We start from the raw sequence: 19,969 nt of genomic DNA, 5'->3' as shown, positions 1-19,969 counted from the left end.
GGTTTCAGAGTAACAGCCATGTTAGTCTTTATTCGCAAAAAGAAAAGGAGTACTTGTGGCACCTTAGAGACTAACCAATTTATTTGAGCATGAGCTTTCGTGAGCTACAGCTCACTTCATCGGATGCATACTGTGGAAACTGCAGAAGACGTTCTATACACAGAGACCATGAAACAATACCTCCTCCCACCCCACTCTCCTGCTGGTAATAGCTTACCTAAAGTGATCATCAAGTTGGGCCATTTCCAGCACAAATCCAGGTTTTCTCACCCGCCGCGCCCCCCCCCCCCCCCCACAAACTCACTCTCCTGCTGGTAATAGCCCATCCAAAGTGACCACTCTCTTCACAATGTGTATGATAATCAAGGTGGGCCATTTCCTGCACAAATCCAGGTTCTCTCACCCCCTCACCCCCCTCCAAAAACCACACACACAAACTCACTCTCCTGCTGGTAATAGCCTATCCAAAGTGACCACTCTCCTTACAACGTGCATGATAATCAAGGTGGGCCATTTCCAGCACAAATCCAGGTTTTCTCACCCCCCCCCCAACACACACACAAACTCACTCTCCTGCTGGTAATAGCTCATCCAAAGTGACCACTCTCCCTACAATGTGCATGATAATCAAGGTGGGCCATTTCCAGCACAAATCCAGGTTTTCTCACCCCCCCCCCCCAACCCACACACAAACTCACTCTCCTGCTGGCAATAGCTCATCCAAACTGACCACTCTCCCTACAATGTGCATGACAATCAAGGTGGGCCAGTTCCAGCATAAATCCAAGTTTAACCAGAACGTCGGGGGGGGGGGGGGGGTAGGAAAAAACAAGGGGAAATAGGCTACCTTGCATAATGACTTAGCCACTCCCAGTCTCTATTTAAGCCTAAATTAACAGTATCCAATTTGCAAATGAATTCCAATTCAGCAGTTTCTCGCTGGAGTCTGGATTTGAAGTTTTTTTGTTGTAAGATAGCGACCTTCATGTCTGTGATTGCGTGACCAGAGAGATTGAAGTGTTCTCTGACTGGTTTATGAATGTTATAATTCTTGACATCTGATTTGTGTAGTGCATCTCCTGTGCCGCAATTAAGGGACACGTTTCCCCAATTCTGAAGGACAATGGTTGGCTACTTTTCTGTGCCGTATAGGATCACGTATGGGGTTTTCAAGTGCTATTGCCTGCACACCCACCCACCCCCTATAGACACTCAATGTTGCATCAGGATTGTATTAACTTGTGATGTCTTTTTACAGTAATTGCTATGAGGTTTGGGGGCACATAGCCTGGGCATCTATGAGGAAGAGTTCTCAGCCTCACACTTAACCATGTACCCTTTCATGGCATGCTGTGAATCTAATATATGATTCCCAAATGGCACTTGTGCTACTCATGGCATTATACTATGTATGTAATAATGTATTTCATGCATGGAGTTTTTCCAGATAATTTCAATTGTAACTTGCCAACATCTGTTTCCTCTGCAGGATGCCACAGATGAAAGTGCATGACCCTCTGAGAAAATCTCAACTATCATTTGAGCATTTTTGTTTCTCTTAAGGAACAGGTATTTTGTTTTTAATTTTCTGTTTTAAAAAGAAAAAGTAAAATAAACTCATCACAACTTTCAGAGCAGTTCACAAGTGCCAATGGCTGAAATATATTGATAATTAAGCTGGACATCCCCTTCTAAACGTGAATAACAAAACAATACTACTCTTTTAAAAATAAGTTAAGCTTCTGCATTATTAGATTACTTTAAAAAAGGAAGCTATACCTAGAAGTGATGTACATCAAAACAGTATTTGCCCTCCAGAAGCATTTGTGCTTGTGCAATGACCCTAAGCCGAAGGACTGGAGCAAAATAGTGGTGCAGATATCTAGAAACATACATCTTTCTTTTGCCTACTGATAGCGTGCAAGTGATTTTTTTTAATTCAAAGCCTTCAAAAGAAATGATGATTATATCCACAAACATAGCTGAATTACTAATCTACTGGCACAATTTGATTGTTCTAACAGTTAACAGATTGCTTATTAATCAACAAGGGTAAACAAGACAATGCAATCTCATTTAGAGCGCGAGTTTTAATGCCTAAAAGTATTTGTGTTCAAAATGTTAATCCCGATAAGGCTTCATTAGAAGACGTCTTAAAATGATTAAGTGCATTTCATTGTAAAGTACACTGAGTAGTATATCAGCAGGTGGACATTTCATACAGATGTTCCACTTATTGATATAATGCATTCTATAGCTATTTAAATTACCCCAACTCTGTGATAGCTGGAATTCCATTATTTCTGTAATGAAAGAACTCTGTACCTTTAATATTTCTGAATTTTAAATAAGGTGAATGACAAATTCCCAAACCACTATTTATGGCAAAATATGACCAGGAATTTTATTATTCAATTTAGACCAGTGCTGCATTTTCACTTAAGTTTCCTGAACTTGCCCTTATTTATTTTCCTAGGATTCATTACTATATACCTACACAGCTCTTGATGTAATCAAATGTCTGATGTATTTCCTTTCTGATGCTGTTCATTAGCCTAATATTACACCAGAAAAAAAAATCTAGGTACAAATAAAGGGGAAGATCATACTTAACACTGCAAAAGCAAAGAAATTGAACATAATGGTGGCTTTTATGAGCTAGCTTCTGCTCTCAGTTAAACTGGTGAAAAACTGAATAAACTCCACTGAAGCTGAGAATCTGGCCCCATACCCTTAACTCATCCTTTTACCTTGATGTACCTAATGATGGCATCCCCTACAATGCTGGATGCTATAACACTCCTGTTACAATCCCATATAATATGATAAACTAAGGACCATTCCCATTCATAAACCAAAATATTTGGGCTATAATAAGACCTGTACATTGTATTATTTGCAAGCAGAGATACAGGAACAAATTCATCTCTCATTTACATCAGTTTTCCACCAGCATAATAACATTAACTTCACGGAAGCTATTCTTGATTTACATGGGTGTGACAATACAATTCAACCATGGTAGTTTTGTTTCAACTTTATTATATGTTATGATTAATATTAAAAGAGGATGAAACCCTCATTTCTAACAAGGAAAAGAATTACTGTAATGACTCCTGTAGAGCTAGAAGACTTAATCAGGTAAAGGCACACAAACAATGTATAAAACGGCAGGCTACAATGAATCCAAAGGGGGTATTTATGGTCTGTTATGTATCGTGCTAAATGATCATCATCTGTATCTTTGACATGAAAGCTCACAGTGTCCCATACGATCCATATTTTGCAACTATTGAACTGGAATTGTCATGTGAAAAATTGTGAATACAGTGATTGTGCACAGACAGTTCTCATTTCCAAATCTTCACCAATTATTTCATTTTACATTTCTAAATGGTATAACTCTATATTTTGCGATATTAGCCTCTACAAAAACCTCATAATCAACAAAGCCATTACTTAACAAAAGAAAAGCAAAGAGGATCAGGATTTTCAGACACAGGAGTCTAAAGTGCATGAACCTAAAACTCTAAGTCCATTTTTAGGCACCCGCCTGAGTTTCAAAAGTGCTGAACATTCCACCGCTCCAATTGCCCTCAGTGGGAACTCTTGGTGCTCAGCAGTTTAAAAAGTCCGGCAGATGCCTATTTATAGAATTAGGAGGCTTGCTTTAGGCTCCATTTGAAAATCTAGGCTGAATTGTCCCAATAAGGTAAACTATGTTTTGCAATATAGATAGAGAGGTCTGGTGAATATATAGGCAATATTACAATGCAGTGTTTATTCAGACATATTTCCTGTACATCACAGCAGAACCCTGGAGATCTTTCTTCTCTCGGCATAACCCTATGTTTAGTGCTTTGTGACTGTCAATCTGACAGCTGAAAAGGGCTGGATTGCTCTCCTTTCCACAGCCTGCTAATACCACACCATAAATCATCTGGAAGGGCCACTGCTGAATGACATCAAAGACTACTCCCATCCCAAGGGCCAAGAGTATTGTTTAGGCAGAACCTAATGCCCAGGATGGTTCTGTGAAAAGGGGTTGAACCATGTACTCTCACACAGCATGGTGGAATACTACTGCTTGGCTACTACAGCCCTGATTCTGCAAGGTACTTAAGCACATGCTGAACTTTAAACATGTGAGGAGTCCTCTTAAATTCAGTGGAACTATGCACATACATTAGGCACATGTTTAAGTTCCTTGCTGAACTGAGGCCTAAGCAATATTTTTCAACAACTGGATATTCTTCCTTTAAGTTCAAAAACGAAAAGAAAAAATGGAGTGTGAAGTTTATTAAAGAAACTGTTAAATACAAAGTTTATTTTGCCATTGACCAGTGCATCAATCTAGTCCAATGTTTATCTGTAAAGCAGAGAGATTGCTAGACAATGGCACAAAACTGATAAGCTGAAATAGTTCACAAATGATAAAATTCTCATATCACAAAATCATAGAAATGTAGGGCTGGAAGGGACCTCAAGAAGTCATCATGTCCAGTCCTGCGTGCTGTGGGAGGACCAAATAAATCTAGACCGTCCCTGACAGGTGTTTGTCCAAACTGTTGTTAAAAACCTTCAATGACGGGGATTCCACAACCTCCCTTGAAAGCATATTCCAGAACATAACTAGCCTTATAGTTATTTTTTTTCTTAATATCTAACCTAAATCTCCCTTGCTGCAGATTAAGCCCATTACTTTCATCTTCAGTGGACATGGAGAACAATTGAGCATCACCCTCTTTATAACAGCCTTTAACATATTTGAAGACTTATCAGGTCTCCCTCAGTCTTTTCTCAAGATTAAATATGCCCAGTTATTTTTAACCTTTTCTCACTAGATTTTCTAAACCTTTTAAAACATTTTTTCCCTGTTCTCTGGACTCTCTCCAATTATTCCACATCTTTCCTAAAGTGCGGTGCCAAGAATTGGACACAGTACTCCAGCTGAGGCCTCATTAGAGCCAAGCAGACTAGGACAATTACCTCCTATGTCTTATATACAACACTCTTGTTAATACACCCCAGAATATTAGCCTTTTTCGCAGCTGCACCACATTGTTGACTCAGATTCAATTTGTGATCCACTATAACCTCTAGATCCTTTTCAACAGTACTACCTCCTAGCTAGTTATTTCCCATTTTGTAGTTGTTCATTTGATTTTTCCTTTCAAAGTGAAGTACTTTGCACTTGTCTTTGTTGAATTTCATCTCATTGAGTTCCGACCAATTCTCCAATTTGTGAAAAGTCATTTTAAATTCTATTCCTGTCCTCCAAAGACCTTGAAATCCCTCACATCTTGCTGTTATCTGCAAATTTTATAAGCATACTCTCCACTCCATTATCCAAGTCATTCATGAAAATATTGACTAGTACCAAACCCAGGACTGACCCCTGCAAGACCTCACTAAGATATGCTCCCTTAGTTTTACAGCAAACCATTGATAACTACTTTTTGAGTATGGTCTTTCAATCAGTTGTTCACCCACCTTATAGTAATATCACAAAACTGTATTTCTAGAGCATGAATCTGAATGACCATACACAAAAATTTAGATGATTTTTGTAGCAAAATGATTAGATGATTTTTTTCACATACTTTCAGTAAATACTGAAATTTCTTTGCATGAGGTCTTAATGCATATCAGTCATTTTTGTCTCTCCTGTTTAAAGTTTTATTGACTTTATACTTATTAATATTGTAGTGTGTGGAAAAAAAGAAATCTCAGAAAATTCAAGGCCCAATCTAATTGAAAATACCTGAGGTCTCTGGAGTCAGGAAAGCTGTCTGAAGGGCCCACGGATGCTAACTTACATGTTTTCACTTTCTTTGTACTTTTAGGTACAGAGGAATTGCCATACCCAATAGACTAGTGGTCTCTCTAATCCTGTATCCTGTCTCTGACAATGGGCAGTAAGTATTAGTTGCTTCAGAAGAATGTGCAAGAATACACTGAGGGCAATTACGAAATAACCATGAAATGGAAGCTCTTATGCAACCTTAATTCTAATGGTTGCTGATGCTCTCAGTATAATGATAATACTACTCAGAGTCATGTTTTCAAGTGGTGAACAAACCACTTTGCAGGAGCAAATGAACTCTTCAAAACAAAGGTGGGCCTGTTTCACCACTTTATGTCTGCGTTAGGCCCATGTAACACCATAGATTTCAACAGAGTTGGCATAAGACTAGAATAATGACTGTGAAAAGTCTGATCCCTTTTTTTAATGCAAATATCACTAATAATGAAAAACAGTGGTGGGACAGGAAGTTGGAATTATGACTATCAACAGAATGCTTTCCATGAGATGACAGTGGCTGTCTGCTAGCGGGCTCCTACTGTCTGCTGTGCTACAGTTTGTATTTTAAAATTAACTTTGCATACTGCATGAAAATTGAAAATAAGAATTTCTATTAGTGAATGAAAAAGACAACCAATGGTAAGTAATTCCTCAAAATAAAAAAAGCCAAATGCCATGGACTGGAAGTTAATGATGACTTGTCATCTTTTAAAGAAAATACTGGCAAACGCGGGTGTTTTAACTGATTTCAAGGTTAAAAGAAAATGTCACCTAATATAGGATCTCCGCTTAGTTGCAAATGGTGGGACTTAATCTATATTGAAGCTAAATATTCTATAAGTATGCACTGAAGTGCAAAAAACAGCAATTGAAAAATGACATGATTAAATGGCACAACATGCAATCATTTGCTCTCAATTATATCAATGTATCTTCTTCATTTCAAGGAGTCAGGCAGAAATATTGTTTTTTAAATGCCTCTATTAAATTGTGCACCAATAATAAAATAGATGAGAGTCCTAATAAGCTCATTTATGTAACATACATCATACACCACAAAACTATTCTCTCCAAACGGGTTTGCACATAGATTTGTCTCCTGGTTGTCATCAGTCTTGGCTATATTAAAAGATTTTAAAGGCATAACGCTGCCTGCAGGCCCATTCATTGGAAAACCTTTGTACAACTTTTCTGGTTCACCCTTGTGAGATCTTTAATGCTAATTATGGAAAAAGTATTGATATAATATCTTTGCTGTCACATTTTATTACGATGATGGACACAACAGAATCAGGGATTGACATTTTGAAAAAATCATCTAATTGCAAGTCAGAAACACGGAATGACAGTTTAAAGTAGATTACAACTTCTTTCAAAAATAGTGAACTGGTTTCCTTTATTTAAAAGCCATACTTTTAATAGCATTAGGGGCCACTAAATTGCTATGCTGAACACATCTCTCTAGGATTCTCTGATCAGTGCAGTATTTTCCAAACAAGTTTGGAAATTGTTCACAACATTTCTTTAAAAAGAATCCATATTTCCAATGCCAATTCCATATTTTTTCCTAAGAGAGAGAGAGAGAGAGAGAGATAAAAAATCAACTGCCTCCAAGTATTTTAAGATAAATATTTCATTTTGTAAATTCAATCTACCTATGTGTGTATCACCATGATATCTGGGTGTGTTGGGTTTAATTTTAATTCAATCAGATCACGGACATGTAAAAAGATACACAAAGACATTTGTGTTGAAATCATTTGCAAACAACAATTAAAATTAAAACAGCATTTTTAGGGACAAAAAGCAGTACCTGTATTCCTTCCAACTTGTCTCCTGAAGTATAGTATATGAAATAAAACACATGACTGAATCTAGAATTGATGCTTCTCTTAGGCTTATTCCATGAAAGCTGTTATTATCTCTGTATGGCATTCTTTAATTTATTTGTGCCACTCCTTATGCTGGGTTAAGTACTTTTCCATATATTTATTTTTAAGAAGATAGTTCACCAGCCTGGTACTTAGTTCATATTCACATGTAATTAGTAATACATAATATACTTCTTCTAAATTAAAAACACTATTAACATTCCAGACATATAAAACAATATGAAGATTAAGTTACTCTAAAGGAAATGATAATAGCTTACAGATTGCTTTTATCATTACTAAAATGCTGGTATCTATTACAGTGTCTCCCTGGAATAAAGAATGCACTTTTGGCAATAATCTGTTAAAAAAGTGTCCATTATTGTTCAGATGCTGCTATCTAAAGTCTAAACTAGTCTGCAATTACAGAAAGGTAACTTTTAACAAAAAAAGAAAAACGGTGTTGGATGCAAATGTCGTGTTGATACTAAAGTATGAAACACGTCTCCTGAAGCCTTATTTTTTCCTTGTGTGTGAGAGGAGAAGGCATTCATTAGAATTCATTTTCACATTAAAAGATTTTAGAACTTATTCACAACACACATTGATTTGTTGGTTAAATTGGCTCGACATAGCCATTTCCAAATAATTTGTGGGGAGGAAGGGAAGTGATGGAAGAAGCCATTTTCCCTGCTATGGCACTGTTTGCATGTCCAGACTCTTCCAGTTTCTGTCCTCTGCATTTACATTTCAGAAGATTCTCCTCCCAATGAAAATGGGAGAAATTTTGAAGTATGTAGTGGAAAATGTTACATTTTGGGCAAAATATTCTAAAGAAATAGAGACAGCATCAGAAGGGCAAGATCAGAGCATGAATATTAGTGCTGTGTACATCTTTTGTAATGAAACCTGAAAACCACATTATATTCACCTGGAGGCATCTGGCATTACAAATCTGAAACTTGAGCTAGGTTTACTAACCAATTCATCATGGTTTGCAAAACTTTCAGCAAACCTGGGTCAATTTTCAAGAGAAGAACTTCAGGTTCAGGTGAAAATCTTAAGAATTCTGAAACTGAGAAGAATGCACTGGGTTAAGCTGCATTTGGGTTTGAGTTTTGGAGTTAATTTAAATTCATAACTTGAACTGAAATGAAGGTCTCATCTCAACAAGCATCAGACCTAAGATACAAACAACCCCGCTATTGCTCTGAGTACTATTTCAGATATCTGAGTTTCATTCAACTTTAATGAAAAAGGTTTATGATGACTCATAGCATTTAGAACCCAGTATCCACCCAGAGATATACACTGTTTGTTTAAAAAAAAAGATTTATATAGCTTGAGTGCATGAAAGTATGCCAATACCTGTAACAGTTAGGTCTATGCCAGATGTGGCTACTCTGCCTACTCCTTCCCTTTCAGAGCTTCTAGGCTGGTATATTTTCCTTGTCTCTCTGCAATGGTCTTCATTCATTCCAGGAGGCACTGAGTGCATCCTTCCCTTGAGAATGACACAAGAAGAGCTTCCTGGTATTACTTCAGATGGGAAAGCAGTGTATAGAAAATAAACTGGTTTAGTCTTTTTAGGGGCTTGAGAGCAGGCAAGGAGGCAGGAAGGAGAAAATGAAAACAGTGAGAGTAGGGAAAAGATATTTCCTTTGGATTTTTGTCACACTGGTGAGGCAACTTTAAATCTAGGTGAACAAAAAGATAGCTTGGAAATAACATCATCCCCACTCCTAAAAAATGATGTCCACGTCTGAGTCTGCTTAGGAATACTAGAGGCAGAGATATTGTTGTGCTTTCAACTATATCTGTTTATGCAGTGACAACAAGCACTCTTTTCAGGAATGTTGTTCCTAGTCTTATTGCAAAGAGTTAGTCCATCTAAAATAAAAAGATGAATATTCAATTAAATGAAAATATTTTCTCACTTTGTGTCTTATCTTGCCCATATTTATATACAGTTTTTTTTCCAGGCTTCTTGAGCTCAGTCCTTAACAAAGCTCACAGGCTTCCATTTCTTTCATCAGAAGTAAACAAGAACCAGGCTAAAGAGACCACCTTCTCTTTTCAACATCTTGTTTAGCAGAGAAAGGGAACAGGTGGTGTGAGGTGCTCCTCCATGTGATCTCTGATCCAGTAGAGGGAAAGTCTACTGTGAAATGTTTCTCCTCTACAGCCAGGTAGAAGCTATTTTCTTCTGTTTCTACTCAGAGGAGAAAGGTTTAACTAGGCAAAGGCATCGCCTGATTTTCCTGTACGTGGAAGTGAGAAGAAAGGTGGTCAAGGAGATATCCCTTATCTTGTTAGCATGTGTGTGCTGGGTGTGTGAGCTAGAGTAAAGAAGCCATAGGGTAGGAGTGAAGCAGGGTCAAAACTATGTTTTAGAAACAGACCGAGATTGGCCTACAATTAATTTTAACCTTTGATTATTTCAAATGTGAGGATCTGCAAAAAAAGAAGGCAAACCACAAAATTCACGGGTCAGGATCCACAATCAAAACAGAATGGTGTGGTGAAGGCTGCAGTCTCAGATAGGATTTTTATCCTTACATGGGAATTCATATGATTGTGGCGTTAAAAGGGAAAACCTAACTGAAGCACAAAGTGAGCTCTCTCTTGAATAGCAATAATTAGAGCATTAACCTGTAACATGGAGATGTAAAAACATCTATGCTTCTCAAGGGCAGTGGCAGAATCCCACATTTTTGGCAAAAATCATTCAGCATCTGTCTCATTATATTGTAATGTAACGTCACAAGGCTGGGTGCTGACTTCCTTATTGTTTGCTATATAAATGTTGCCTTAGGATGGATGTCAAAAAAGCTCATTTGGGGTTCCTCAGTGTTTTGTAAATGACACTCAGCTTATCTGCTTTTGAATCTGACCTTAATCAGGCAATTTTTCAAACAGTCCCATACTGGATGTCTTCCAGCTTGTTAAAGTTTAAGCCAATTAAATCTAGGTAAAGGTTTTATCATCCATGAAAAGATTTGGGACTTTGGATAGCTCTTTATTGATAAAAATATTTAAATTATTACAACAGGGTTTTTTTTTATCATTTTGATATGTAGAAAGGATTAAATCCTGCCTGAGTTCTGTTGATTTGGAAACTGTTTTGCATGCTTTTGTTACATCCACATTGAATTTCTGTAATTCTTTGTTTGCAGCTCTACCAGCAGCATTGTTACACAAATAGTAATGGATCCAGAATGAAATAGCAAAACTGATCGCTGGCACCTTTAGGAACAGTTCACGCATTTCTCAAATCTCAGCACTGGCTTCCAACTTTCAACCAGAGTTAAAATTTGTATTTGACCTGATGGTTCCCAACTGTTTGTCTAAAGCCTCACATCTTGGGTCCCTTACTTTTTTGTAAATCCATGTTGCTGGCTTTTCCTTTTAAATAAAAATTTGATTGTGGCTATAATTTTATGGCTTATCCAAACGTGGCTTAAGCTTTATCCATGGGCTTTTATTTAACTGAATTGTTTTTAAGATTTGCAATATTGAATGTTGAGCAACACTTCCAGATAGTTATAATGAAGAGCACCATACAAAGTGATTGACTGACTCAGTAACTGATGATTAATTACCCATTGCTATCTGTGTTGTTTCAATGAAAAGTTTAGTTGCTTTAGAGCTGGAGAGCAAAGAGACAGTCCTAAGCCATAAATTAAGAAATATTTATGTGGCAATATCTGGCATGCTCAGTCACAAATTCAATGAAATATTCCTATCATCAGTGATTCAGAGGTACAAATATTACCGGCAGCTGGTAGGTTTATTTATCTTGAACTGAACCCTTGGATGAGTTTTGTTATGAAATACGGTGAATGTATGATAAAGTAAGGTAGGTTCCCCCCATCTTTGGGAAGGGATTTTTTGGGGGGAAAGCAACATGCTTTTATCAATATAGGGTCAAGCCAATAATTCACACAGTTCTCTGCACTGACCACACTCATATTATAAGATTTACAAAAAACTGTCGCATTCCCCTCGCCATTTTTACTCCTCATCCCTTCCTGCTCCAGGTCTCTCCTGACCCTCAAAATTGTTATTCATCCCCAAATTGCCTTTCCCAGGTGTAGGCAACACCATTAAGCTAGGAAATCAGTTTTACCAAGTCACACAACTTAATTATGAGTCTCATGATATTTGGTCTGTTTGTTAAAGTCCCAGTGCCTAGAGCTATGTGTTTATATGAGAATCTCCTGTTTCATTAAAAACGAGTATGTTTCTGGCCCTCGTGATTGCAGAGAAAAGGTTGAAAAGGTGAACCCTAACAGCTCAAAAACCAGAAGAGCAATAAAAAACCCCCCAAAGTTATATATTTTTTAAAAATCTCATGATTTTTGAGGTTCTAATTCATGAGTTTTATAATGGTTGGGCTTAGCAATAGTATAAAATAAATTAACAAGAATGTTAAGGCTCAACAACATAAAACACCCCTATCTAATCTATATCCCCTTCTTTGTATACAAGGATCCTGTCAATACAACTCTCCTCCCCCTAACAGGCTGGACTAATCGGTGTTTGCAAGCTCACTTAACATCACTGTTGATCAGCCAGTAAGTGTCACTATACACTGAAATGAAGCTCATTCTTCTCATTTGGGAGCTGAGTGTGAAAAATGTTTGCAGCAGCCTCTGGCCCCTGCAAGCTGATGGAGGGAGTGATTGAGTATGCTGGTTTCCAATATAGTCGTACCTAGTGCTACGTACAGAATACTGAGCTGACCAGAATATATAGGACTTTTTGTTGCTGTGAAAAATGTAGAACAAAATAATCACACAATATAGCAAATGATGACAGTAGCTAGCACTCATTCTGATAATAATGAAGGAAAACTGAAAAATCATATCCAGCACAAATTGAACTTTAAATCAAAACAAACAGCAACACAAGAAACAGTCTTTCTTCACCACATAAGGACTCTATTGAGAGGCAACCTCGAGACAGGAAGGACGGTCTTGTGGTGAAAGTAAAGTCCTAGGAATTGGATCAGCTGAGTTCTAGCTCTGACTCTGCCATAGACCTTCTGGGAGAGCTTGGGGAAGACACTTAATTTCTTTGTGTTTCAATTTCCCCATTTCTAAAAAGGGGGAAAACAATACCTACCGCAAAGGTTTAGCGAGGCTTCATCATTCACTAATGTTTGTGCAGCCCATACGGGTCTGTAGGTGGACAGTGCTATAAAAATATTCTGTATTATTACTGGACAGCAGTATTCCAAAAGAAAAGGTGCAGCAGCATGTTAATAAAAAGAACACCTAAGTTAATGCAGAACCAGTATCCATTTTCACAAAAGAAAAATAAGTCAAAGTAATTGTCTATTCGGGAATGAAACATCTTTTCATGCATACCATCGTGTTCCCATCCTATGTCCTCATCATGTTTACATATAGCATTCAACATTTTCTTCAAATGAAAAGGGAAAGGAAAACAACTGCAAAATGAAATAACTTTTCCCTGTACCATATGTACAATTTAAAATGTAAGGCCATAGAATAAAAATCAAAAGCACCGTTGTGTTTATTTTATTAACAGGATTATTCCTCTGTATGCAGTAGCTATATGTATACTCTGCATAGGACAATAAATTTCCTTTAAGAAACAATTGTTTACGTACTGTAGTGAACAATGGTAATAAGGTTAATCTCATAGTTCAGTGGAAAGTAAGTCAAACGAAATGCTAGCAGGTTTACCTACTAGTGGCATAGTTAATGTTTCTGAAAATGTTCTAAATGTTCTCTCTCAAATATATGGATTATACATTGTAGTATTGTTAATTATATCCATTTTCTTTTTTATACAGTCCCCCCAGGAGGTTAGTAGAGATTGGAAAACTTACGAAGAGTGGATTTCAGATTTAATGAGACATAGATGGTTTTAATATATATGACAAAGTGATATGCTCTTTCCATATTTTGTATGTACTTATTTTTTATACTCTAATGGCTCCCATTTTGAAAATAAATAATTTGATGTTTATATAGTGTAATTAATAGTTAATTAACTATGTAATGAGGTGCTCTGGTTACATCATAGGTAATTGTGCCACATTGTTTAATATAATTAGATCTCTTTGCATGACATTATGTGTAATTTTTTAATAAAAGGTTTATTTCATTTTGAAAAGTTGTATGTGCATTACAGATGCAGGGACTAGTGTATAGGTGTCTATATGTACTATGGCTTTGTGAACTTAGACTCATAAGTCCATAGTTAGGGACTGAAATAAATTATTTGATTTCCAATTGAAATGAGCACTCAATCGTTCCTATTAACAACTTGCATCTATTACTGTGAAGGTCTGCGGGTCCATCTACAATATTTCATCTCCATCAAATCCAATTGTAAAACAAAAATAATCAGCATGATGATTTGTTTTTGTCCACTGCCAGAAAATTGTCAAACAAATAACCAAACAGTATGTGTATCCTAACCCAGGTCTACAATTTCACTCGAAGAGATCGTTGAAACACCGAGAATTCCAGAAAATGCCAAAACTGCATTGTCTGGCTATATCAAAAGAAGGACAGGAGACATTTGACATGGATTTAATCAGGCCGCAACTTTATTATTAAATGCCTGGGACTACCTGGCAGATAAAAGAGTACAGTACAGGTAACCCCCTATTTATTCTGTAATTACCTGCTCCCCCACTTTTTCCATCGAGGTCTCTCCAGCAAATCCATTGCCTGGACCTTACCACCCCCCTCCCTCATATGAAGGTTAAGGTGGGCTATAATAATGGGGGGTTGGCTCCCTGCCATACCAATCATAGCAGTCCCCAACCCCGCTCCCCTGTTTGTTCCTTTAAAGAACACCCCTTTTTAAGTCCTTTTCCAAGCCAAGTATACCTTCCCTGTGGAGTACCTGCACTGGACATCTGCCCTACACTTAAATAATGAGTTGCGACAGATAGCCTACCACCCTTCATGCCAGGCATGAACAAAGCCCTTGCTGAATCCATGGTGGGGAAGGTGTAAAAACCCCAACTGCACCTAGGCCGATACGGTAATAAGGGGAAAAATTCCTTTCCAGCACCCCTGAAAAAAGGGGCAGCTAGCGTAATGCCCACAGCAGGTCTTGACCAAACCTGGTATTTCACCACCTAAAGGGGAGGGAGGGTGGGTGCTGCCTCAGCCTGCTCTGTGTAAAAAGGAAGCCTTAGGCACAGGGCTGCCCCTTTAAACCCTTCATTCCCAGGGGATGAGTCAGTGACCACGCTGACCCTTTTGCAGCAATTTTCATCTTCCCCCTCCCCCCCAGCCATAAAACACAGTTCCCTTCATTCGGCAATCCAGACAACCCCCTCGAAGTGTGGTGCGGTCATTGCTATAAACTTCTCAACAATCTTCCTGAAAACAGGAATATTCAAGGCTTGGCTATAACTGCCGAGATTATCAGTTTCAGTGGTTCATTTCTTGAACATTAGTCCAACAGTCACTTCCTTCAGAGTCGCTCGCATCCTGTCACACTAAAAAGAACAGGAGTACTTGTGGCACCTTAGAGACTAACAAATGTATTAGAGCATAAGCTTTTGTGGGCTACAGCCCACTTCATCGGATGCATAGAATGGAGCATATAGTAAGAAGATATATATATCTTCATTTCCAGCACCCCATATATATATATATATATATATATATATATTATATTTTGTAGCCCACAAAAGCTAATGCTCTAATAAATTTGTGTGTATATATATATATATATATATATACATACACACACACACACACAGAAGGTGGAAGTTGCCATACAAACTGTAAGAGGCTAATTAATTAAGATGAGCTATTATCAGCAGGAGAAAAAAACTTTTGTAGTGATAATCAAGATGGCCCATTTAGACAGTTGACAAGAAGGTGTGAGGATACTTAACATGGGGAAATAGATTCAATATGTGTAATGACCCAGCCATTCCCAGTCTCTATTCAAACCCAAGTTAATGGTATCTAGTTTGCATATTAATTCAATCTCAGCAGTTTCTCCTTGGAGTCTGTTTTTGAAGCTTTTCTGTTGCAGAATTGCCACCCTAACTAAAGTGAGACTCAGTAAGCTGTCTACCATCTGGAAGAGTGCTGCTGATTGAGACTTCATGGATATTGCAGAAGAGACGACCCTCATCACCCTTACCTCAGCAATGGTTTAAAATTTCTAAAACCCTAAAATTGATGGTCTATCCCTCTTCTTTCTTATTTCATCTGTCAAAGATTATCCATAGAGCAAGATGACCTGCGAGATGACACTGAGGAGGTGATGTTTTGGAGACAACATACTCACAACTATGAACACAAGACAATCTTGTTGTCCAACCAAGTCGGAGCTTCATTAACACAAACATACTCCCTCACAAACTGGTAATGGAACAATAAAATATGTCCTTCATACTAACAGTAGCAAAGGTGAGTCCTGGCCTCCAGCTGAAGGAGTTAATGGTCTGAATATGGCAAAGATGTAAATTGCATCCCCTGTCACCAGTCCCAGGCTCAAGACTAGATTGTGGCCAATCTCATATTGGGTGTGTCTATCTCTACCTATCTATAGTCAATAAGCCTGATTTTTCTCTCACTTATACCAAGTATACGCCAGTAGGACAACTGACTTCAGTACAGCTACTCCTGCCTCAAGTGAGAGGAGACTCAGGTCTCATGTCTATTAAACTAGGGTGTTATTCAACACGTGAACTAAAGTGTTCAATATAGAGACTGCAATACACAATCATTTATATTGAAACCAAGTTTATAGTGAAGTAAAATAAAAGACAAAAATTGCTTTGCAAATTCTGATGACAGAGAGCATCCCTTTGAACTTTTACTGTAGAATAATAACTTCTCCGTTAGTGTGCAACAGTACATTACATGAACACATTGTATGTAAATGCAGGTATAAATGTGAAGGTACGATTACATATATACATATATAGTATTATCATTACCTGATATATATTTTATCTAACTATTAAGAGAAATCTCGCTATCAAAACTATGATTTTTTTTAATTACCTTAAAATATTGCAGTTGTTTCTCAGCAGTCATTGTTCCTTCATTTTCTTGTCTCAGACAGGAATTGAAGATGAAAAGTTCTGTATCTCTCAGCCACCCTTTCAGCTCTTTGATCCTGACCTCCAGCTGCCTTACCAGATTGCCACTTTCAGGTGAGAGCAGGTCACGTGGACCTGACCCACTGTGCCCTACCATTGTGTCTTGGATCTTCTCTCCTAGGGTTTTCTAATGCATTAAATAAAAAAAAAAAACAGAGATTAATCTTATGTACCAAAACATATCACACGTTAGTGAGCAACAAGAACCATCTGTTAGATGACCAGTAATATTTTTCCAGTTATTACCAATATCAATCAATTTCATTCTTTGTATCCTTTATTCTCATTTAGGGCCCAATTTTCTCCTTGTTGAAGTCAATGGCAAAACTTTCTTCGACTTCAGTGGGAGGAAGAGCAGGACAAATGGACAAATGGATTTTTTCATAATAATTATGGAAAAAGATGACAAAATTGTACTCGTTGGATTAACTTTGTAAAGTGATCACCTAGGAACACTTGCCAATTGCTTAAGATAACTATAGTAAGGATAGGAAATATTACAAATAATGAGTTAACCTTACCTAAAATCACACGTTCTTAAGAATGGCCATTGTATATATTTTTAAAGTATGGATTCCTAGGATAAAGTTTTCAAACTTGGATTCTAAACCTAGAATTGGGCCAAAATCTGGCCAAAATGGGTGGCCTGAATTTCAAAGGTGAACACCACCTACAGCTTCCAGTGAGATAGGAATTTCAGGTGCTCAGAACCTCTGAAAGTAGATAATTAAATATGGATTTAAGTACTTAACTTTAAGCATCAAAAAGTTTAAAAATTTTGGCCCAGAATAAACATTCACCTATAGCCATCAATTAAATTATTTCACTGTAGCTTTTCCAGACAGCTTTTATAGTAAAAGAAACACTAGCTAACATTTTCCGGAATGAGCATTCTGAGAATAACCAATGTGCTGAAGAGGCCAAGGATGGATTGTGCAGGGAGGCTTAACTTCCCTTTCAGTATCTTAAAAGGCAATCCCTCAACATCACAGTGGAAGCATGTGGTTGCCTGCTTCTATTATGCCAAGCTGTGTTTCATCTAACCTGTAAAAGGCTGTCAGTCCAACACTTATTATAAGCACTAAATCTGTATTATTGATTGTAGAATTTTGAATAAATACTGACAACCATATCCTATAACCTTTGAATTTATAATTAGCAGGGCTTAATTGTTGTAACATGAAGATACAGTTTAAGTGACCCTGTATGTCTGTCTGTGGAAAATGTACCATCCCCATTCACTGGGACATGATTTATTGTGATGAATTAAGCCTCCAAAAATAAGCTTTAAAACACAAATAAAATTAGATTAACAGACATTAATCTACTGTGTAACATTGTGTAAATAGTATCTTTAGGAGACCATAACTTGAAAACATGCATTCTTGGCAACACCCTTCTATTTTCATGGTGGAAATATTGATAATCTGAAGACTCTCAGTGGAATTAAGAGTTAGCTATTGTTTTTATGCTGTAACAAAAGTAGCAGCAGGAGGTGAAATCAATGCCCTTGGAGGGTAGGGTCACAAAAAAGAATTTATTGCCACTTTTTTGTTCTGGAACAGTTTGCAATCATAAATTCTTCATAAACAGAATACTTCAGAGAATGGTCCGTCTTCATAAATATACGACAGAGGACATCAATTTCATTTAATTCACAATTTGTGTCAGCACAGCAGATGCCAATGCCTGCCTTGATAGGGTTGTTTAATATGCAATTGAGACAGAGTAATATTCAGCACAGGGGACAAAATTTCACAGATTAAACTGTACGCACCACTGACATTTCATTCTAATGTATTTCGATTCCACACTGTTCACCTTAGATGAAAGTAATATTAAAAACCATATCCCTCTATTTTACCATTGTTAGAAGTTAAAATCTGTCTTTAATTTTTTTCATGCCAATTAAAATGTAATCATGCCAATTAAAACAGTACGCCTAGTGTTGCTAGTTTCTGCAGAGGTTTTTATTAAATTAAACAAAACTCTATCCAATTCTGCTTATTATACATGAAATAGCATTTAGCAGGAAAACTGTATTTTTTATTTTTCTTGTAAATGCAGAAATTGATTCAAAAAGTAATCTAAAATTATATTTTGATTTTAATCTGCTGAGAGATAAGGTTTTTTAAATGTATTTTAAAAAAGACCGGGTAGTTTTTTTATTTACATTTTGAAAACTGATTTTAAGAAGGATTATACGTTAGTTGCTTTCAAACTGTCTTTATATCCTATCAAGTGTAACCAGAGGTGTGGTATTGAGCTTGAATTAAATTGATTAAATGTGCTTCAAGTCACAAGTGTCGACCAAGGTTTATAAATAGAATTATTTTTAAACAATTTAAATACAAATTGGTTGCCATAATTCTTCATTAGTTGAAAAAGCTAGACTAAGAACTTAGCAAATTCTGTTTTTTAAGAATTATAACACTGCTGTTCAATCATTTAACAATGAATTTTAGAAATGCTGCACATTACTTTTTAAACAAACTATTGGTAGGACAAACAACTTTTTGTGACAATTGGCACATTCATAGACTCAAGTTGTTTGAAACAGCTGAACCGCACAGAAGAAAAAACATGAAAAATGGCTTCTGTATTACTACACAACTTAAAATGACATAAGCCAATATCTAAGCTGACCCTGACAAGTTGTGTATGTAGCTTTATTTGCAATATATTAGAAATACCATGTCTAAAAGGAAGATAATAGCATGCAAAAGTATGCTGTACAACTGTATTGCTAATATTACACATCTATAATTAATCATTTAAAGTAATTTATAAATTTATCTTACCCTTGATTTGAAGTGTAGGCAATTAAGTAGAAAAGTGGATGAAAAAATATAGTTTAACTTCTCCTCTCTCTCTCAGCTGTCTTACAACAGTAGGACAATAGTGTCTCCTGTACAGTGCCATCACTAGTCTCTGGGTAACAGAATCACTATATTGCTTTTTTTTGCAAATTCTTGTATCTGACTCTTTGGCTGAGACCCAGCCCATCATAGCGTGAAATGAATTACATGAAACTTTTTTTTGGCTTTTGTCAAAAGTGAGCTGAATACAGCAGCATGAAACATATCCTGGCTGCATTCTTAGATTCAGGTATTCAGATTTGTACCAAATTTGCATATTTGTTTTTGAGCCATAAATATCACCTGAAATATGTAG

At 36.9% G+C, this 19,969-nt stretch overlaps 1 protein-coding gene across 1 annotated transcript in view; it reads right to left on the bottom strand.

Moving 5' to 3' along the window:
• AKAP6 (A-kinase anchoring protein 6) overlaps nt 1–19,969 on the bottom strand; it is a 413,166-nt gene that overhangs the window by 44,165 nt on the left and 349,032 nt on the right. Inside the window, exon 12 of the mRNA XM_037900577.2 lies at nt 16,698–16,922. Coding sequence (XP_037756505.1) covers nt 16,698–16,922 — 225 coding nt within the window. The remainder of the gene's footprint in view (nt 1–16,697; nt 16,923–19,969) is intronic.

Source organism: Chelonia mydas, chromosome 6 (assembly GCF_015237465.2).
Source record: "Chelonia mydas isolate rCheMyd1 chromosome 6, rCheMyd1.pri.v2, whole genome shotgun sequence".
NCBI lineage: Eukaryota > Metazoa > Chordata > Testudines > Cheloniidae > Chelonia > Chelonia mydas.
Note: the sequence above shows the minus strand (reverse complement) of the source record. Positions and strands in the feature narration are given on the sequence as shown.